General features: G+C 32.0%; 1 protein-coding gene across 1 annotated transcript; it reads left to right on the top strand.

Annotated features, from left to right (window-relative positions):
• The first annotated feature begins 4 nt into the window (after positions 1 to 4).
• LOC114332606 (ATP-dependent RNA helicase abstrakt) lies at positions 5 to 17,458 on the top strand. The gene is made up of 12 exons (XM_028282430.2): positions 5 to 164; positions 221 to 334; positions 394 to 535; positions 951 to 1,086; positions 1,622 to 1,831; positions 2,555 to 2,845; positions 5,958 to 6,120; positions 6,425 to 6,556; positions 6,874 to 7,042; positions 10,692 to 10,841; positions 14,945 to 15,127; positions 17,253 to 17,458. Exons 1-12 carry the CDS (start codon positions 138 to 140, stop codon positions 17,387 to 17,389), a joined length of 1,854 nt encoding a protein of 617 aa, XP_028138231.1. The 5' UTR covers positions 5 to 137; the 3' UTR covers positions 17,390 to 17,458.
• Positions 17,459 to 22,753: the final 5,295 nt, after the last annotated feature.

Here is a 22,753-nt window from a genome sequence, read left to right as displayed (position 1 = left end):
TCATTCATATAAAAATAAAATAAATAGAAGAAGAAAATAGCCAAGAATTTATTGATGATAAATTATAAACAAATAAAACGTAAAAGAAAAGATTACGTTCAAAAGTTAATTCAAATTAAATGAAACATTAAATCACGATGACTGATAGTGGACCTTCTGTAAAGGTAAGTTATGTTTAAGTATAGCTCATATAAGAGTTACATTACATTTAAATTTACAGAGATATCGACGAGAAGAGAATAGTAACTCTGATTCTGATGATAATTACGTCCCCTATGTACCAGTTAAAGAAAGGAAAAAACAACAATTGTTAAAATTGGGTCGACTTGGACAGGTATATAAATCATTGTCAATTGTTTCAATACCTCTCTTATGGACTATACTATGTTTTAGTTAAAAGAAACAGAGCAGAATAAGCCAAAGTCTTCAAGTGAAAATGAAACAAACGAGGATGAAGAAGAAGATGAAATTTGGGGAAGAAAGAATAACATTCCATTACTTGACCAACATACTGAATTGCGAAAGTTAGCTGAAGGTGAGTGTCAAGTGTTTTTTCTTCTTTCTGGAAGCTTTTTTATTGCCTTTTACTTTGGATTCAAAGCAATAACGTGTTTTTAGACTATTAAGAAACCTTTTAGTAAAAATAGAATGACAAAAAATACAGGTGTGTAATATATGATTTACAGTTTCATATTCAAAAGTAATACTTACAATGTTTTATGACCAGTTATTAAAACCTTTTAGTGAAAATAGAAGATGTAGACCATAGCTGTTTGGCTTGAATAGTGTCTTCGTAACCATAAAAGGCATTTTAACGAACATTACTTAGGCATAAATTAACACTGGGCATTTTGATATATTTTATAATATATCTCGGATATATCCTCTACAATTCATTTATTACAGTATTAACTCCAGTAGCAGTTTATAACAAATATTTAAATTTTTAGCTAAGAAGGTAAGTGCTGTAGAGAAGCAATTAAAAAAGGAAGAAGAGATTTTAGAAATAGTTGCTGAAAAGAAAGCTCTTATGGGTGTATCTGAATTGGCTAAAGGTATACAGTATAGAGATCCTATAAAAACAAGGTAATACCTTCTTTTTATTTATTTATTTTTATTTATTTATGCATACATAATTTTAAATTATAATATGAAATTGTTTATTTTCATACTAGGTAAATGCCAAAAACATCAGTTATCTATACTTTTCAAACCTTTATCATATCTTACGAAAGTATCAAAATTGTTGATACCTTTCGAAGCTTACAACATAACGTCACCTCAAAGCAACAGTAGGATATGTGAGTGCACTGTATATGCGTATATACATACACACTGCATCGGTCCAATATGACTTAACTGGTTGATCGGTGCACTCGTGCAACAGTAGGATATGTACATATCCTACTGTTGCTTTGAGGCGACGAGAATTGAAAAAATTATGAGCTACAATTGTCATATTTTCAAAGAAAAACTAGTAGATATAAAATGAATGTTTTTTCATGTGCTCAACATAATATGAGATTTTATCCTCATTGTGATATCTTAAGAAAATTGTCTTATATGTTACAAATTTGTTTTATACAAATAATTTATTGTACATATTTTTTCCACTTTTTAGTTGGCATCCTCCCAGATACATTTTACAGAAACCTCCCCAAGCGCACGAAAAGTTAAGAATGAGTCTTCGTATTTTAGTTGAAGGAGATGAAATACCACCTCCCTTGAAAACATTCAAAGAAATGAAGTTGCATGAAGGTATTATTGCTGGATTGAAAGAGAAACATATAAAGAAACCTACACCCATTCAGATACAAGGAATACCCACAGTGTAAGATGTGTATAAAATACTGTATTGTTCTTTTAAGTACATATTAACTTTTTTAACTATTTTATGTCCTAACTATGCCTTGTTTATTGTATTGAATGTAACTAAATCAAACATCCAAATAGGTTAGGACTTTTAGGTAAAATTATTTTCAAAACTTATGTTTCATTTGTTATATATAACAGCACTAAAGGTCTCAGAGGCCCCCATGTCTTAGATAGTCTTGACTAGATTCTTCTATTTTTCTGCTCCTTCACTTGTTCTCTCCAGTCTCTTGTACCCATTTCTTCTAGGTCAGTTCGGACGGCATTAACTCTTCTTTTTTTCCATTGGTCTGCTAACAAAACTCTTAGGACGTTTCTTTCTTGTGACATTCGTGAAACATATTCCAACCATCTAACTCTCTGTGTCCTGATTTTCTGTGTGTTTTTTTATCTCTTATACATCTCCATTAGTTCCTGGTTTGTTCTTCTGCGCCATTCCCTGTTATCTTCCTTTTTTCCACCAAAAACGATTTGATTTTTCTCTCCCAAATCTCTGGCTCTTTTTTGTTTCTGATTCATTGTCCAAGTTTCACATGCATACAACACCATTGGTCTCACTGTTGTTTCATTAATTCGAATCTTGGCTGCCCTGGACATGTTTTTTGCCTTCAACAGCGCATTTAATGATCCTTGCCTATGTTATTTCAAGCAAATATCAAAATAATGTTATGATTTTTTGCAGGTTATCTGGCAGAGATATGATTGGTATCGCATTTACAGGATCAGGAAAAACCTTGGTCTTTGTCTTACCTTTAATAATGTTCTGTCTAGAGCAAGAAGTAAAGCTCCCTTTTATAAAAAACGAAGGTCCCTATGGATTAATCATTTGCCCATCCAGAGAATTAGCAAAACAGACCTACGACATCATTCAGCATTATTCCAACAGTTTAAATAAACATGGTATGCCATTAATAAGAAGCTGTTTGGCTATTGGTGGAGTTCCTGTAACAGAAGCTTTAGAAGTCATTCAAAAGTATGTAGACACATCTATAATTATATATTAAGCAACGAGCATTTAATGATGATCAATATCAATATGATGCGAGTATGACAGATACGACACGAGCCTCGAATCGGCGAGTGTCATAGAGAAGTAGGAGCAGCATAATGACAATTAAATGCAAGTTATGTACATGTTTTTTCTATAATTTCTGTATACTGGCTGTCAGTTCTTGTCCCTTGAATGTCTTCACGTAATTTGTTTTTATTAGGTTTGTTCCAACACAACGAAAAACCGCCATGTTACGATCACGCTCCTGCGCAGTAAAGAAAATAGGTTCTAACAAAAAATGATCGTTGATCGCATCTTAGACCATAAAAACTTATAGACACGCCTTGTACCGAACCGTTGAAGCAAAGACCTTCCGCGAAAGTGACGTCACAATACGGCAAGAACTCGTTTGGATTCTTAGCAAAGCACTAATAAAATTACCCAATTTTAGATTAATTATAGTATAACTTTTGTAATATAAGTAGTTTTGTAGTATAACTTAATATTTTGTAAAAAATATGGAAGAAAAATCATTTAGCAAAGTAATTAATAAATATTTTTGACTTAAAATAATTTTGTAAAAATAAATGGTTTATTTGGAATTATATCGTTGGTATATCTCTTCTTGTTTGATAATCAAAAATAAATTTAAAGGAGAGTAATTTTCTTTTGGGTGTTAGTTTCACGTTAGGTGAAAAAATATGTAGGAAATCTATTAAATAATGACCACAAAACAAAATAGCTTTTGTTAACTTACTTCTAACTCTTATTACATTATTTAGTTTTTCACCTTCGTGGTACAATCTGATGTATCAATAATGCGAACAAATTATCTTTATTCGATTAAACAAATGGTTTGTTTCAAAATCATGATCAAACATGTTCTTTGTATTCGCTAAACACAGAACCATGCACGTTTAAGATCAATTTTGTCAATAATTTAGAATCGTTCAATTTTTTCAATTGTACCTACATAATTCTAATTTCGCTTTCAGCAATTTTGCAAATATGAATGACGTCTTTAGAAGGTTGAATTAAAAAATTTTTTGATATGCTATAATTTTTGTGTCCTATGAATGGACATTGTAAATTATCACATTCAATTGCACACAAACATATGGCACAATAATGTAATGTTTTCTTAACTTCTTAACTACAAACCCAGCGATATAGTCAACAACATCACAAACATAAGATGACTCTTTTTGAAAAACTTAAATTATTTACAGTATAATCATGGTTACTAGTTATTATTTCCCTATTATTTTCATCAGTTCTAGAGTTGTCAATGAGTTGATGATCAACAGCTTTCATTTTCACAGTATTTGTTGTGCTCATTGCTAAAATTGTGGAAGGTGCCTGTTCTATACAATTAGCCTGGGTAGATCCTGTAACACTTGTGTGCATTAAGAGTCTTTTATATGCATCTTCAAATTTTTTTTGCCGTTGGGTTGTTGTTGTAACCTCCATGACTCCTATAATAGAACTAAAGAAAACTTCTACAGTGATACTGAGAAAGTTTATAGGCCGAAAGATACTTCAGACCTCCATCCATATGATCCTTCACGTAATTTTTCCAAATTCGCATTCGCATCATACGAATAAAACCCGTTTATTTTTGGCTTAGATGCAGTGGTTCACCATTGTTGGAATATTTGAGTGAATTAAGATACTTTATAAATTCTTCAATTTTTTGAAAAATCGCTTGTTTATTATACTGCTGTAAACTGGATTTTAGGTGTTTTCCCTTTTTTTTGTCGCTGCGTACAATTAAATGCTCTGCAAGATAACACCATAATTAAAAAAATAGTGTATTGGAAAATTTTTAAATTGGAACACTTTAAGAAGTTTACAACGCCTATAAACACTTCTAATCTCTAACGTTTTCTGCCGTAAACTGACGTCACGCACAGCTGTGTGAATCGTATTATGTTGGCTTCACTCTTTATGGTCTAAGGATCGCATCATCCTTCTGATTGTTCCAACAAAATTGTGATCGTCCAGTGACAGTTTCGTGAAGATCATTTCAGTACCTATATAGGTAAATGCAAGTATCATACTCGTTGGGCTGAACTGCGCACTAGGATCGGTTTTCGAATTACCGTCACTGGACGGAACAAATGATGAATATGCGCATACAAATGCTACAAGCAGTTTCGTGACAATTTCTGGACTGTACAAAAATTGTGTGTTGGAACAAACCTATTATGACACTCTTCGCCCAACATGAAAGTGGAAAATACATAAACAAGATTAGATAAAAGTAAACATTTCTCATAGCCACTTTACACGATGCAAGTAATTGCGAAATTTATTGCACAAGTTCTTGCAGCAAGAACTTCTGCAATAAGTTGCATCTAGCTTTCTGCAATAAAGTGATTACACAGTGCAAGTAATTGCATAAACTGACATGAAATGGACAGAAACTTTGACATACCATAAGTTTTGGGTTATGTTGTTTTTATAAATTAAAAATGTAATTTTTTTAGTAGAGTTATCAGATATATTAGATTGAAAATGTTAGATTATAATTTGAGAAAAGTATAATATGTATTATGTATAACAAAATCAATTAATACCTAATGCAAGTATACCTATAATACATTATTCATTTACAAAAGGAAACAAGTTGTTAAATACAAAAGAAATAAAAATAGAATATAGTTTCTTTAATCCCTATGTTGCATAATTAAAGTTATCCCCCAGAATAATGTTATCTGTGAAGCGTGAAATTGGTAAAAAGTTCCTCTAGTTTTGTCAAAAATTGTTTAGTTTGAAATTTAGGATGACAGAATGTCAAAACAAACAGTGTAGCCTTAAAAGTTACTAAAAATATACCCAAATTGCAGAAAAAATTGCATGAAAAATAGGACATGTTCTATCTAGCTGCAACTTCTTGAAGCAAGAAATTGCTGCAAGAAGTTGCAGCTTTTATGTGCAATTCGCGTATGACACGATGCAATTTCTATTGCTGCAAGAAATTGTGCAATTAATTGCGCAATTAGTTGCATGGTGTAAAGTGGCTATCAGAATTGTATTTCTTGTACATTCTTCTTATAATTGTAAAATAATATTTAAATTTTTCCTATTATAGAGGTGTTCATATAATGGTGGCTACACCTGGTCGTCTAATGGATATGCTAGAAAAGAAAATCGTCAAATTAACAGTGTGTAGATATCTTTGTATGGACGAAGCAGACAGAATGATAGATTTGGGATTTGAAGAGGATGTTCGAACAATTTTTTCTTATTTTAATGTAAGTAAAACCTTCAGATTTTTATTGGGTGCCTAAAATATATTATTATATGTGTGTACATACTCTATATTATATGAGTTCTAGTTGAGGTAACTGCCATACATTATTAATTACTCCTGATTTGAATATAGATGGAGCCACTAATAACGACTCCATCTGATTTAGAAACCAGCCACCTTTAAATGTCAAAAATGGAACTCGATAGAATCATTAGTTCACGAGTATCAGTGGCTTATGTGAGGCTTTTTCAATTTTCAAAACGAAAGCAATTATTATTTTAATATAAAAACTGCATTATATTTAGGGTCAAAGACAAACACTGCTCTTTTCTGCAACTATGCCGAAGAAAATTCAGAACTTTGCAAGATCGGCGTTGGTAAAGCCTATTACTATAAACGTGGGACGAGCTGGAGCCGCTTCTATGAATGTAGTGCAAGTAAGTATTTATTTTGTTGTGCAAGTAAGTGTGCATTTTCGAAATAAAATATTTTGACAGACATGCTAGGTACTTCCTGTTATACCGAAAATTACTTCGTAAAGTACTAGACTTTCTATAAGTAACCTAGGTCAAAACTTGAACTCGGGTATTAGAGCTCAGCGCAGTGAGAAATGCAACCGAACCAAAGGCAGTCGGGGAGTTAAAAGAGCTACACGGATTGCGAAGCGTTGCCCCCTAGCAGCGTGTCTCAACTCGCCGCAATAGACGTTTCACATCAATAATACACCACTTAATTCTTTAATCTTATGTTTTAGGAAGTTGAGTATGTTAAACAAGAAGCAAAAATAGTATATCTCTTGGAATGTTTACAAAAAACACCACCTCCTGTATTGATTTTCGCAGAGAAAAAACAAGATGTCGACGCCATACACGAATATCTTCTTCTGAAGGGAGTAGAGGCTGTAGCGATTCACGGTGGAAAAGGTGAGTACGATCGATTGTCTTTTTCCTTTATTTTACACGTCTAAAGCAAAAGTCAAACAATAAGGGTTGCACGTAATTTTCCCCTTGTTGATATATTCTAAATTTGAAAAAATATATAGGGAATAATCGAGACTTTTTTGGCATGCCATGTTTACTATAGCGAGTATTTCATTGGCTAGAGTTAGTAACAAGTTTATATGACGTCATTATTACAGTTGGTGAGATTGGAAATGGTAACTGATGCCTGTCATAATATTGGAGGTTAAATATAATGTCAAAATATTGTTTTCAAATTATAATCGGGGAAGACTAAATACAAATATAGTATTGTTTTAATTCCATTCAATTAAAATATCCAACAATTTGAATCAAAATGAAATAGAGAACCTAAAGTAACAGAATTTAGTGTGTAGACAGTTTCATAAGACAGTTTATATTTTAACCAACTTATATCTATAGGGCTTTTCATTCGCAGTCATTTGTTTCGAGCTTCTGTCATGTGTCAAATAATATTAATATATCTACGTCGTACGTTATTGGTATTACCAATGATACAAACCGAAGACGTATGACGTAGATATATTAATATTATGTGACACATGACAGAAGCTCGAAACAAATGACAATCGATGAAAAGCCCTATAAACAAAAATCTTACATAACCTTCTATAGGACACCATGAGTTTGACATTTATAGTCTTTATCTTTATTTCACAATAAATCTTTATTTCACACTCTTTAAGACAAAGAGAAACAATATAGCCGGTAGCTACTGTGGTCAATAAATATACAGTATGTCCCTGTAAGTTGTATCCATATGGAAAACTTTTTTATTATTAATTTTACAAAAAAAGTTATTCTTCATAAAAAGCTCTGCATGGTCCAAAACCTAAGATTTAATCATCAAATATCAAATTTTTTTAATGTTATACGAGGTATGTTATAAAGTTTGAATTTCACTCAAGAGTAAAGTAGCTTTATTTTTCACGATATTGAAAATTGCTATTATGAAAAGTTGTTTGGAATTAAAAACTATATTCTAGTATGCAATTACATACTTCTAATTGAAAATTTTTTTTTTGAAAAATTATGGATAACTAACATTATTTTCAGTTATTTCAGTTCAGATAACTCTTATTATTAATTTTACGAAAAAAAGTGATTCCTAATAAAAAGTTTTGCATGGTCTAAAACCTAAAATACAACCATCTTATGTCAATATTTATCAATTTTATACTAGATATGTCAAAAAATATGAATTTCGCTCAAGAGTAAAATACGCTTATTTTTCATAATATCGAAAATTGTTATTATGAAAAGTTATTTAGAATTAAAAAATATGTTTCAGTATGTAATTACATCCTTCTAATTGAAATATTCTGAACTATAAAGGTACTTTACATTAGATCTAAATTTATCTTTTTTGACATACCTCGTATAAAATTGATAAAATTTGATATAAAATGATTGTATTTTAGGTTTTAGACCATTCAGAACTTTTTATTAAGAATAACTTTTTTTCGGAAAATTAATAATAAAAGAGTTATCAGAATTGAAATAACTGAAAATAACGTTAGTCATCCATAATTTTTCAAAAATTTTTTTTTCAATTAGAAGGATGTAATTGCATATTAGAATATAGATTTTAATTCCAAACAACTTTTCATAATAGCAATTTTCAATATTGTGAAAAATAAAGCTACTTTACTCTTGAGTGAAATTCAAACTTTTTGACATACCTCGTATAATATTCAAAAAATTTGATATTTGATGGTTAAATCTTAGGTTTTGGACCATGCAGAGCTTTTTATGAAGAATAACTTTTTTTCGTAAAATTAATAATAAAAAAGTTTTTCAGATGGATACAACTTACAGGGACATACTGTTTATTCAACGAAAACTTTTCGTTTATAAATTCGCAAAAGTGTGTGTGTTATTGCGTTGCCGCTCCTGAAATATCTAGAGGCAACTTAGCGATGGATACCTATGTAGTTTTGTCTTCTGAATCCAAATCTGAAAACGGCATTTCGCTATCTCTAACCATCTTCGAGATATCCGACCTCAAAGTCGTCATTGTGACGTTACAAGCCTCCTTTAAATTGTCATTTTCTTCCGACATAGAAACGTCAACTCTACTTTGTTTTCGTTTGACGCAACTACACGTCAGCATAAAATTGAAATGTCAGATAAACAAATTTTATTTATTTATGTTAATGTAATGTTAAATTACACTTCACTATTTACTGTTTATTTTGTATTTATTTATTTTTATTAGATATCAAATCTATATTATACGAGGTATGCCAAAAAATATGAAGTTCGATCAAGATTAAAGTGTCTTTATTTTTCACAATATTGAAAAGTGTTATTATAAAAAGTTATTTGGAGTTAAAAACTATGTTCTAATATGCAATTACTTGTACATCCTTCTAAAGATAAAAAATATATTTGAAAATTTTTCTCAAATTACGAATACCAATATCATTTTCATTCATAACTTTTTTATTATTAATTTTACGAAGAAAAGTTATTCTTCATAAAAAGATCTGCATGGTCTAAAATCTAAAATGCAATCATCATATCTCAAATTTTATCAATTTTATTCTAGGTATGTCAAAAAATATGAATTTCGCTCGAGAGTAGAGTACCTTTATAGTTCACAATATTTAAATTAGGATATAATTGTATATTAAAACATAGCATTTAATACTAAACAACTTTTCATAATAGAAATTTTCCATATTATGAATTTAAATACGTAAATAAACAAAGTTTTCATTATGATAATGCTCGCATTTTCAGCTTGTTTATATATGTATTTATAAAAATCTGACATAACCTTCTATAGGACAGCATGAGTTTGAGATTTGTAGTACAGATAGATATCTTTGTTTCACACTCTTAAAAAGAAAGAGAAACAGTATTCGCGGTGTGCAAGTACTTGGAAAGGGAAACGAGAAACGACCGTGCGCGAGTCGCGGAGAAATATTGCAACTATCTTAAATAATTCATATTGTCAATTGAAATTGTCAAACTGACGTATATTTCATACCTTCTGTCATTGACGCAGAAAAATTATATATTGCTCCACAATATTGATATGATATGCAATTATTATATAAAGGTAAATTTAATTAATTGTATTTTGCTTGCAGTACTGCATTTTAATAACTGATTTTATTTACTACATACAATTGTTTACGTTTGCTAAACATAACCTGCATCTTATTTTTTCTTCTTATTATTTTTTTGGACTATGGTCTTGACAATTATCCAGCAACCAGGACTAATATAATTGGCCAATATAATTAAAAGTGCGAATAAAACTACAGAGCGTAGAAATAGAGGTCGCTTTGCCGAACTTGCACGGTCGCAATAGCTGGTAGCTGCTGTGGTAAATAAATATATATTTTTTATTTGGCAACAGCGCTTTCCTGCAAAACTTGACAGTGGCGAAAAAACGAATATAATATATTCGTGAGGAAAAATATATGAGGAATATATATGAGGAAAAATTTGTTGAATTTGTTTGCCGTCAAGTTTGTACCAGTGGGTTATGATGTCATTAAATCTATGACGTGTACGCCTAATTGTTTCAATTGGACCATAACATCTTTCTTTTGTTTTAAATATTATTTCAAATTTTTAGATCAGGAGGAGCGATCCAGGTCTGTGGAGGCCTTTAGAAAACAAGAAAAAGATGTACTCGTAGCGACAGATGTTGCTTCCAAAGGTTTAGATTTTCCTGATATTCAACATGTCATTAACTATGACATGCCCGATGACGTAGAAAATTATGGTAGGTAATACGTTATTAAGGCCACGGGTACATAATTCGCAAATATTTTACGGCTATCCCTACTTTTTCTGTCTTACACGGCAAATTACGTGTAGTAAAATTCACACTAGTATGGATATGTAAACATTATTAGAATGTCATTCTACTTGAAAATGTCAATAACTTAAAGAGATGGTTTTTGAATGTTTTTGGATAACTGTTATTTTTTGTATAATTGCAAATTATTAATTCAGTTAATAAATATGTGATAATTTTTTCACTAACTATGTATTCAGTGATTGTAATAATTTATTTGTACAACAAATACTAATACTCAATCGAGAAAAGAGGAAAAGTGTTAAAGTGATTTTTTAATAATATACATTGTTACTATGGAACGCTCACAATTTTGAACATCTTTAACAACAAAATACTTGGATCACAGAATATATTATCCTGATGTATTCTTTGCTTGGATCTTCCACAAATAATACACAATAAATAACTTTTTATTAAGTTCACGTCTTAAATCAATTATTTATCAAATGCACTATATATCAATATTATTTAATCAACAACTCAAAATATTCCCGATGCCATGTCAAATATTTAAAATTGTCACTGATTGTCACTGTTTGACTGACAATATGCTGACAATATTCTATTCGACTGAGTGCGTTGTAAGACAAAGATAGATTTGGAAAATATTACCACGGACATGGGGTCCATTTTTTTCGAATCCTGAAAAAAATAATTAATACTTTTAAAAAATTTAAACGCAGAATGAAAGACTAAATTATTACCGAGGGCCGAAAGTCCATTAGAATAAATAAAAAGTTTATTTTGAATGAGATATTTGAAATTAAAAATAACACAATTTTCTCGTACTTTTTCACTTCTGTAATTTATTAAAATAAACATTATAGAAGTTTTCAGGGACTTTCGGCCCTCACTAATAACGTAATCTTTCATTATGCGTTTAAATTTTTCAAAAATACTTATTAGTTTTCTCAGGATTCGAAAAAAATGAATCTTCATTAGAATAGCATTCCAGCCGAAAATACGTACTACCCATCCTCTTAACATAAGCTTTGTTCGCGGAAACAAGAGACAATCCATGACTGGTTTCTGACGATTCGCATGCGCAGTTGCGTTTTTAGCGTTAGCGGTGTTAAAAATAAGGGACTTACAAAGTTTGATATTCGCATAAGTTTCTATAAATGGTTCATAATCAGTCAGAAACTAGTCATATAGATTTCAATATCAACACAGGTGCTGGTCCAAAATTATTACGATCAGAGAAAGAACGTGTTTCTATGCTTTTTAGATTACGAAAAAGCGTTTGATCGTGTCCAACACAAGTTAATGCAGATCCTCAAGAAACTTGATAGAGACCAAAAAGACATAAGATGCATTGAAAACTTGTACTGATATCAAGCGGCACAATTAAAATAGGCAATTCTATTTACAAAACCATACATATAAGAAGGGGTGTTCGGCAAGGATGTGTGCTTTCCCCTCTTTTATTTAACATTTATTCGGAAGCCATGTCTCAAGAGTCTTTGGCAAGGGCGGATCCAGTACAGATTTTCGGGAGGGGCCATGAACTTTTTTGGGGAGGGGTATCGGGGAATTTGGGAGTAATTTTTAAAAATTATGGATACAAAGGTGAGTTTTAAGCCACTTTTCACAAACTGTTGAGTGCCATAAAGACATTCAAAATTCCTACACATTTTTTCGGATCCAAGTGCAGTTCTTTTAACAAGTTAGATACTTATTTTTCCCAATGCTTCTCCTGTTAGGCCTTGTTCTTCCCCTCTTTATTGAGTTTCACTAATTATTTTTATGTTCTAATAAGCGCCAGTCAACTTGACAAAGTCTTCACGAATGTTATTGTGTATGTATCTCAAATTTAAAGAAAACTGTTCCACATGGATTACGTCGGTCGTTTTTAAACTCTTTTATTTACTTCAGTAGTTTGCATAAAATCTTTAGATGTTAATTTGACTGCCTTTTCTCCAATGCAAATGAATGAAAAGTTGCAGACATATGCATTCGCGGGAACCATACACGAATAGTCAATAAAAAATTTTTTATGTTTATTAATTGTTTAAATAAAAAAATAGTACATTGTTTACCGGGTAGGAAAAGCTTAACATTCCTGGACGACTGTGAAGATTGCTAAGTCGAGGCGCAAGCCGAGACTTAGCAACACAGAGTCCAGAATGTGGCTTTTCCTACGAGGTAAACAATGTACTATTTTTTATTTAAACAATTAATAAACATAAAAAAATTTTTATTGACTATTCGTAATAAACTTAAAGAGTGAGTAAATTTAAATACCTGGGAACGTGGCTTTTTGAAAACTGGGCATCGGGCTGGGAAGTAAAATGTCGCATTGATCAAGCTCGACAAGCTTTCGTAGAATTCAGGAAGGTACTGACCTGTTCAGAGTTCGATCTTCAATTGAGACTAAGGTTTATTAAGTACTACGTATGGTCGGTGCTGCTTTATGGCGTATAGGGATATAAACAGATTAGAAGCCTTCGAAATGTGGCTTTATCGCCGTATCCTAAAGATACCATGGACAGCGAAAGTCACAAATGTAGATGTCCTTAAAAAAATCAACCAAGAACGTCAACTTTTCGAAACCATCAAGAAAAAGAAAACGGCGTATTTGGGTCACATCATGCGAAACTAAAAATACCAGTTCCTTCAACTTATCATCGAGGGTAAAATTGAAGGCAAGGGAGGAATAGGACGCAAGAAAATGTCCTGGCTCGGAAACATAAGGCAACGGACAGAGATCAAAGACATATAATCTCTGATACACATTGCAAGGAACAGAGAGTTAATGGAAAATGTGATCGCTAACATCCATTAGTGGATTTGCATCTGAAGAAGAAGATTAAATGATTTAGCCGATGTTATGCTAACGCAAATCTAAAATTTTGAGCCGTATTGCGCCAAATGTACGACTATTTACTCTACTGTATTAACCAATTTTTTGCTGACTCTCAAGTTGAAATTTTTCCCCATTTATAAAGTATCTTTTCCCAAATTCCTGTCCAATATTCTTAGTTCCTCGAAAATTTGTTGAAATTTTTCTTCGAACATAAATAAATATTTCCCAATGTTCCTTTCAATCGATCAACTACATAAATATTTCCGTATATACCAGTAAAGTAAATAAAAATAAAAACTATTAATAGATATCACACCTAAGCAAAAATGTAGAAAGTTATGCAATATTATTCTTATTCCGTTCAAGTTCAACTATGAAATAGGAAGTATTAATCAATAATGGTTTAGTTAGCTTACTAATAAAAAAAATTACATGGCCTACTTAATATATTTAGGCATTTAATGCATGTATTTACCAAATACAGCAGCTACCAATACAAATATTTCTGGGATCGATATATCGTAACCCTTTTCTTTAGTAGCTGTGGTGCCTCCGCTGTTTCCCGCCTGGTTTATAAATATTTGTTCTTCTTTCTTCTTGTTTTGGTTATTTCCCATAACTATTTCTTCGTCTTATCTTGCTCCTCAGCTGTCCAGGTTCAAACGGCTAGGGTCGCCATGTCGTGTTGGGTCCTTAAAGGACGGCAAGGGAGCCAACTATCGGAACTTAGGAAAACACCGACTCTAAACTATACTTTTATTTAAAGTTTACAACATCCATAAACGTAAGGTTAAGAATATGTTGTTTCGCGGGGTAGTCGTTCAGACATCCATCTCGTACGACTGCTACTATAATAGTAATCTTAATAGTCCTCTATTTTACCCCTCTTCGGGCTTTTTATATCTTTCTTTATTTTGGACTATGAAAGTAAACGGTACGTGAGTATCGTTACTTACTTGCGAGGTTACATAAACAAACTATATCAATCAACCTTCGCTTTGTTTGTGATTATAGAAACAACACCTTCTGTAACGACCTAATTATGCCTAAATTATATACATTTTTTGGATCCATATTATCTTACACAGTAAGGGTTTTTCCCTTGCTGTATATTGTTCTTAAGTTTTTTAACTTTATATAACTTCACTCAATGATATTGTTAATTTTGTATATTCTTAATTACAAGATAATAAATAATTAGAATTTATTATTTTTTTAGTTCATAGAATCGGTCGTACTGGTAGATCAGGTAACAAGGGATTGGCGACTACGTTCATCAACAAATCCAACGATGAATCAGTTCTGTTGGATCTCAAACATTTATTGATGGAGGCGAAACAAAAAGTTCCTACATTCCTCGCTGAGCTCTGTTCAGAAAGTGAAAAATATTTGGCTCTTGGAGGTAAGAAATCCATATTTATTTATCGAACGACAATTCCAACTAATTTAAAAACATATATCTAACACTAATAATACAGGTATATTTCGAATTTTAATCATTTACCAACATTAAGTCAATTAATATATTGTATTACTCGAAGCGCGTCTCCTGGCTCAACAGTCTGAGAAAGTGGTATATTTGCAGTTCCATCGACTTGCAATCTCTTCTTCTTCTTTCTCGAAACTCCTTATGCCCCTCAGGGGCGTCGGAGGTTTTATTCATCCTGTATCCATATCTTCCATTTCTTGCGGTCTTTTGCTAACTGTTTTATTTGTTGATGTGTTTTCCCTTTTTCCTGTCCAATTTCTATAATCTGATCGATTCATCTCTTCTTTGGCCTCCCTTTCCTTCTTTTACCATATCTTTTTGATTCCATCACCTGCTTTGGTAGTCTTCCCTGGTCCATTCTGTTAATGTGTCCATACCATTTTAATTTTCTTTTTTGTATCTTGGTTATTATCGATTCCTTTTTCAGTCTTTGTCTAATATGGGCCATTCCACGAACATACGCCTGTTTTGGATTACTTCAACAACGAATATTTTACTGTGCAACATAAGAAGTACGAAAGTAAATGGCGCTAATAATTATTCCAATAAACAACAATGTAATTTGCAATTTACTTTTGTTCTCTTTATTTTGCACAGTAAAATATTCGTTGTCGAAGTAATCCAGAACAGGCGTTTCGTGGAATAGGGTATATCTTCATTTCTTATTCTGTCCAATTTCGTTTTTCCTGCTATTTTTCTTAGCTGCTTCATCTCAGCTGCAATCTCAAAAGTGAAAATAGCTGTGATGATTACCAACCTCCTTAGAGCAGACGGTACCTAAAGAAGATTACTCTGAAGTTGCAAACAGAAAGTCTTCGTATTATTGTCTTCGTATTATTATATTGGATTGTTTTTGATGATGTACTAAGAAATGAAAAATACGCGCCAAAATGTTTTATTTTTCTGCATAAAAACGGTGCATCATATGAAAAAAGGCAAGAAAGGTTTTTTATCAAAAATTAAACGTGGAATTTAAAAATAATTTTTAATTTGAAATATCTCAGTGGCGTACTATTTATTTCTTTAAAAAAATTCAGACTATTACCCGTATGCGCGCCAATGATGAATACAAAATTCTTAATTGTATGTCAAAAAATGCGCAATAACTACCTCCTAAATCTCACCAAATTTTATTTTCATAGCTCAACTGGTCTTAGAGCAATAAATAAATTAACAGTTTGAAATAAAAATTTCAACACCCCGTATCTCGCAAACGAAGCATTTGCGGACATATGTTTATAGAGCAAATTGGCATTATTTTTTCATGTAGAATTAGCCCTTAAAATTTTTCATACTTATTTACTAACACCCTGTATATGTAGATTACACCTTGTGTAATCTACATCGACTGTCTTCGCCCTCTTCAGTGTACGTTTGCTGGGTGACGTCCACTGTATCGATCGACTGTTCCTTGGTTTCTGCTGTGTACCAGTGGAACCATGTTTCGTCGACTGTTATGAAGTAACGTAGAAATTCCTTTGGATTACGCTTAAACTGAAGACAGTTTTCTTATGCCCAAAATTTCATGCAGGATATGACTCACGCAATCTTTTGAGATGCCTACTGTCTCAGCTATCTCGCGACTTCTTTCTTCTCATCCTTGTGGTAACCGTTTTCAGGGTACCTGGACGTGGCTTATCAAATACCGACGTGCGACCAAGTTGAAACTCATTTTCAAGGATAAGAGTCACCATACGCTTGCTTAAGATCGCTAAGACCGATATTGCTTTTTTTTCATATCTCTAAAATCTCCAAACACGCCCGCTTACACATGTGGTAAAAACAAAACTACGAGTCGGATTCGGCTGAGATTTTGACATAGACCCTCTACAAGAATGTATTACACGATAGTAGATTTCTCTTGCGATAGGGGCGCCATCGGACGGACAAGCTAAGTACTTGTCGGACCACCCACATATGCCGTAACGTTAAAAAGACTGACGCTTTTTTGTGTAACATGTAGGATACACTAACACGATTTTCTTCAATAAAATCAGTCTTTTTTCTAGATATTTATTAATCTTTTTTAATGTTTCAGGAGAACACGGTTGCAGTTATTGTGGTGGTCTTGGACACAGAATTACAGATTGTCCCAAACTCGAGGCTCTTCAAAACAAACAAGCTTCAAACATTGGACGAAGAGATTATTTGGCCAATACAGCTGCGGATTATTAAAGAAAATTTGGTGCAAAGTGTTGTAAGATATGTAAATATACTGATTTTATTAAATTCATTCTTTTTTAACTGAGTAGTAATTAATTTTTAACTGTCCATATACATTTTACCTATATCCAGATACCGATCACAAAAATATGGTTGGCTTCTTCTTCAAGTGTCATGTTCACCTAGAACGTTGACAACCAATTGCATGATCTTCATTTTGTCTGCCGCTTCAGTAGTTTTCTAAGGGTAAGGCAGAACTGCAGCTAAGCTGGTATTGGATACGTGTGCAGTATTCTGCATGACTTGCTTCCATACAGCCATGATGTGAACTAGTCAAATTGAGCTCAATAGTACCTCGAGCGTGAAACATTGGATATTTTATACATCCATGTTCAAAACCACATCATTTTCATATGTTCCTATGACGGATTAATTATATGGGGTTTATACCCAAATATTTTTTACTTTGGTGGTTAGCATGTTAGATTCTGAGAATACACTGATGATGATCGGTCAACCGATTGAAAACTAGTTATGTCTTTGATGTAGCCCTGTATAGGGATTTTAACAAATATACCTTTTATAAAGGATTTTATGTGATTGACGAAAACTTTAGATTAATGCATGACAATGAACGTTACCATACCACAAGATTCACCCGTGAGTACCTTAATGAGGTCGGGATTCAAGTTTTATCATGGCCGGCACGCAGTTCCGATCTTAACCCAATTGAAAACATTTGGGACAACTTCAAAAAACGGGTAAGAGCAAGAGTACCAGCCCATACATCCTTCGGAGAGCTAAAGACGGCTGCGGTAGAGGAGTGGCACAATATCCCCCAATCGGATATCGTGAACAGTCTCCAAGAAGTCCTACGGGCCAGAGCCGGCAACACCCATGATTAATACTCATATATTTTTTAATTAGTCTATGATTTTCAAAATTATGTTTGTTTGAATTTTCTACAGAGTTTTTGAAACATTGGATTTTTGCGAAGCAACCCTTGATAAACGACTTTATTTCAATAATTTTATTGTTTTATTTTCTTCAGAGGTAGTTTTTAGCCCGATCAAAGAACAATCTGACCCAAAAAAAATAAAGGAAGAATGAAAATTTGGGAATAGGTAGTTAAAATTTTCTATTATTATATAAGAAAAAGTTTACACTTCTACAAAAATTTTACAAAAATGGAGGGGAATATCTGTTCTCGGGGGTGAAAAAATATACATTCAAAATAAGTCCTGAATTGGATAAAATGGTTAATTCTAAGTAACTTTTGTTCTATAGAGTTTTTTCACTAAGTCGATACTTTTCGAGTTATTTGCGAGAGTATGTTTATTTTTAACAACAAAAAACATGTTCTTAGACGGTTTTTCGCAAATAACTCAAAAAGTAAGTATCTTATCGAAAAAACTATTCTTAGTAAAAATATAGCTCATAAAAAAAATGAAAAGAATGCTGTACGCATAAAGTCTGTATACCCAGTAAAAGCGGAGTTGTAGCTAATAAAAAGTAGGTACTTATTCGTCCAATTCCAAATCGAATATTTCAAAGTGAAATAACCAAAAATAAGAGCACTTTCCAGGGAAAACTCATTACAAGTTTTTTAAAGTGTTTAAAAAAAGGTTTATTTTAATTTTTTTTTAAACTTCTAACATTAAAAGTAAGTGAGTTACGCTCACAATATTGTTGGTCGCTTTTATTTTTTGGTAAAAAAATACCGAAAATCACCCCCTAATTAGCATCCCAAATAAAATTAATCGTTACCGCTTCACAAGGTACTTTGCTTATGTATTGTTCATTTTTGAACAAAATTGGTTTTAAAATAAATTTTTTTATTCTAATTTTGAAAAAAAAAATCCATTTCTTTTTTAAAATAACTTAATTATTATTAGTAATACCGTTGATTGATGTATTAATATTTCAATCAACGGTAATACTAAAAATCTCAAAGAGTAATAAAATGTACGTTTTGCTTTTCTGAATATTTTGGATTTTTTTGTTTTTCTGGTAGACAAAAATTGGTTACGCTATGACTGTTCAAAATTTGCATACACTCGTGATTAGTGACTCGTTCAAGCCATTTTAACTACAGCCTTTTTAAAAACAAGCACTTTAAGACTATAAAACTTACGAGATCATAAATAAAGAACACATAAGCAAAGTAACTTGTCAGGAGGTAACGATTAATTTTATTTGGGATGCTAATTACCCATATAGCACACAACGTCCGATGGACGTCCATATAACGTACATTTAAAGTCCAAACGTCCATGGACCAAAACTGGACGTACTATGTACGTCCATTACGCGACGTCCATTGGACGTTTGATTTCAACGTACATTGGACATCCATTTGTGGTCCATGGAGATTTTACACAAAATGCGACTATTATTATGAGTAATTATATATAGCTTCTTGTTTTAATCAAAGCAATATTATTAGTAGAATACAAGAAGTTTCTAATAAATGTAGTCACATATTTTTTCATCATCGAATTAAAACACTGAACCACTAAAATTATTTTAATTAAACCTATATAATATTAGATGATGATAAAACGATGGTAAACTTTTTCAGAATAACGGAGCTACATCGCGCATCGGTAATTATAGAACTTACAATAATAATTAGACACTACCAATTTAAATCTTAAATGTGCATTTGGTAACTCTTAAATTTCCCGCCAAACTAAATGAGAATCTTCTTGACAACGCTGTCGCTCTTCACGCTATCGGTCGTAAAAGGTAGTACTAGGCAGGTATTTTAGGGGATTATCGCTGTTATTGTTGTGGAATACTGAAGGAGGATTTATTTATGATAATTCACAGAATGGCAAACCTGCTTGCAATATACAACCGTACTGACTCTCAAGTTCTAAGAAATAATGTTTGGAAGGAACCATGAAGGAACAGAACAGAAATAAACCTCTTTTAATGTGCATGCATTATAGGACGCCGTTATCTGAATCTGAATTTTGTCTTTATTAAGTTATTACATACAATATAATACTGTTTATCTTTGTACTGTGTATACATACTGTGATATCTTTGTGTTTGCTGTTTATCGTGCAAGTGCAGTCGTGCATTAATGAAGTTCCTATAATAAAGTATACATAATAAAGTTATAATAAAGAGAAATAAAAAAGGTATTTTGTGTAATACTTTACAGTATAAGTTTAGTATTATAGGAACTATTTCCTATACCTAAAGGCTTTTTGCTATGAATGTATTCAAAAAATTATGGACACTAGATTGCTTTCTGAAAAGTGCCCTACAAAAATGTCCATAAGACGTACATTTAATGTACATCAGATGTACATTGAATGTACATCAGATGTACATTGAATGTACATAAAATGTACACTGAAAGCTTCAACAACGTACACTGTACGTTTGTAGCGGACGTTCTATGGACGTCCAATTTTGTGAACTCTGGACGTTCGTTGGAGGTCCATTGTACCTTAGCGGGACGTCCATTGGACGTTCTAATGTACACAGATGTACGTCCATTGGGGATGTCCATAAAACGTACTTGTGCTATCTGGGTAGGGGGTGATTCTCGCGATTTTTTTACCGAGAAATAAAAGCGACCAACAATATTTTGACTCAATATTACTTTTAAGGTTAGAATTTTTTTTAAAAAACAGAAATAAACCTTTTTTTAAACACTTTAAAAAAGTTGTAGTGAGTTTTCCCCGGAAAGTTCTCCTTTTTTGGTTATTTGAGGTTGAAATATTCGATTTTAAATTTGATGAAGAAGAGCCTACTTCTCATTAGCTACAACTCTGCTTCTACTGGGTCAACAGACTTCATGCAGATACCATTCGTTTCACTTTTTTATAAGCTATATTTTCGCTAAGAATATTTTTTTCGATAAAATACTTACTTTTTGAGTTATTTGCGAAAAACCGTCCAAAAACTTTATAGAACAAAAGTTACTTAGAATTAACAATTTTATCCAATTCAGGACTTATTTTGAATGTATATTTTTTCACCCCCGAGAAGGCGTATTCCCCTCCATTAAATTGAGGGGATGTAGAATTGTAAACTTTTTCTTATATAATAATAGACAATTTTAACTACCAATTCCCAAATTTTCATCCTTCCTTTATTTTTTTGGAGTTTTTCGTAAAGTTTTGTGTTCCTTGATCGGGCTATTTCACCGTAGCTTTCATAAAATGTGGTCCAATATTAATATTTTCTGCAAATTGAAAGAAATACAAGGTGGGCGGTTAATTTTGCAGGTTAGTGTAGTTTTTTAGAACTAGGCCATTGATTTTTTTATCTACGATTTTAGAGCTATCATTCACCAAACTTTCGCTAAATTTGACCGGAACCGGTTAAGATAGTTGCGGGGTCATTTATTTTTTTTTATTTTCGAACCAGGGAACTCTGTGAAAGGTATTTGTGAGACCTCCCCACACGTAACAAATAATGTACAGGGGTATACAGGGTGAGACAAATAAAGGGCCTATTAGAAATATCTCGAGAACTAAAGGCAACAGAATCATGAAAATTGGAATAAAGGGGTTTTGAAGGATGATCTATTAAATGAAAATATTTTTATCTCTTTGCAACTTCTGGTTATACCGGAAGTTGCTTATAACTTCGTTTTTTTAAATGGGACACCCTGTATATTTTTATATTTTTGAATTCTCTTTGATGTCTTCTTTCTTAAAATATGAGGTTTTGTAATATTATACAGCGTATTTTAAAAGATATTTACGTTTTTTTATTAATTTCGTAGCAAAATTAACACCCTGTAGAATTGTAGTAGTTTGACATCTAAAACTCTACTAACGTTCAAATGATTTTTAATATACTCTACTATTGTTAAGAATCATTAGTATGGCTAAATTTTTAATTTTAGTATACAGGGTTGGTCGAAACTCGGAATGAGTATTTTCTGAGTTTTCTTAAATGGAACACCCTGTATTTTAGTATTGTAATGAAATGATATTTTATGGTACTTTTTTATTTCTTAAGCATTCCCTATACCTAACTGCTTTAGTTTGTGCTTAATTGTTAATCGCACCAACAATCTTAACTACGTAGATATTTTGATAGCTAAACCATTATTGGAAATTTTAAGGACCAGTCTGGATTAATATGTATTTATTTCTGAAAAATTATTTGGGATTGAGTATTTTCACGGCCAACCTAATAAAATTTTACGTATTTTTTGTTGCAATTAATATTTAGCTTGAATCACCAATAACTCACAAACTAAAGCAGTTAGGTATAGGGGATGCTTAAGAAACAAAAAAGTACTATAAAATATCATTTCACTACAATACAAAAATACAAGGTGTTCCATTTAAGAAAACTCAAGAAAGAAGACATCGAAGAGAATCCAAAAATGTAAAAATATAC

This window comes from Diabrotica virgifera, chromosome 5, assembly GCF_917563875.1.
Source record: "Diabrotica virgifera virgifera chromosome 5, PGI_DIABVI_V3a".
NCBI lineage: Eukaryota > Metazoa > Arthropoda > Insecta > Coleoptera > Chrysomelidae > Diabrotica > Diabrotica virgifera.
This window is presented reverse-complemented; position numbering and strand designations above follow the sequence as displayed.

What these genes read in the sequence shown, in the direction of transcription:
- LOC114332606 (XM_028282430.2), top strand. Translation starts at nt 138, where the DNA reads ATGACTGATAGTGGACCTTCTGTAAAG. An exon ending in CTTCTATGAATGTAGTGCAA is followed by an intron (nt 6,557 to 6,873) that starts GTAAGTATTTAT and finishes CTTATGTTTTAG; the next exon opens with GAAGTTGAGTATGTTAAACA. An exon ending in AAAATATTTGGCTCTTGGAG is followed by an intron (nt 15,128 to 17,252) that starts GTAAGAAATCCA and finishes TTAATGTTTCAG; the next exon opens with GAGAACACGGTTGCAGTTAT.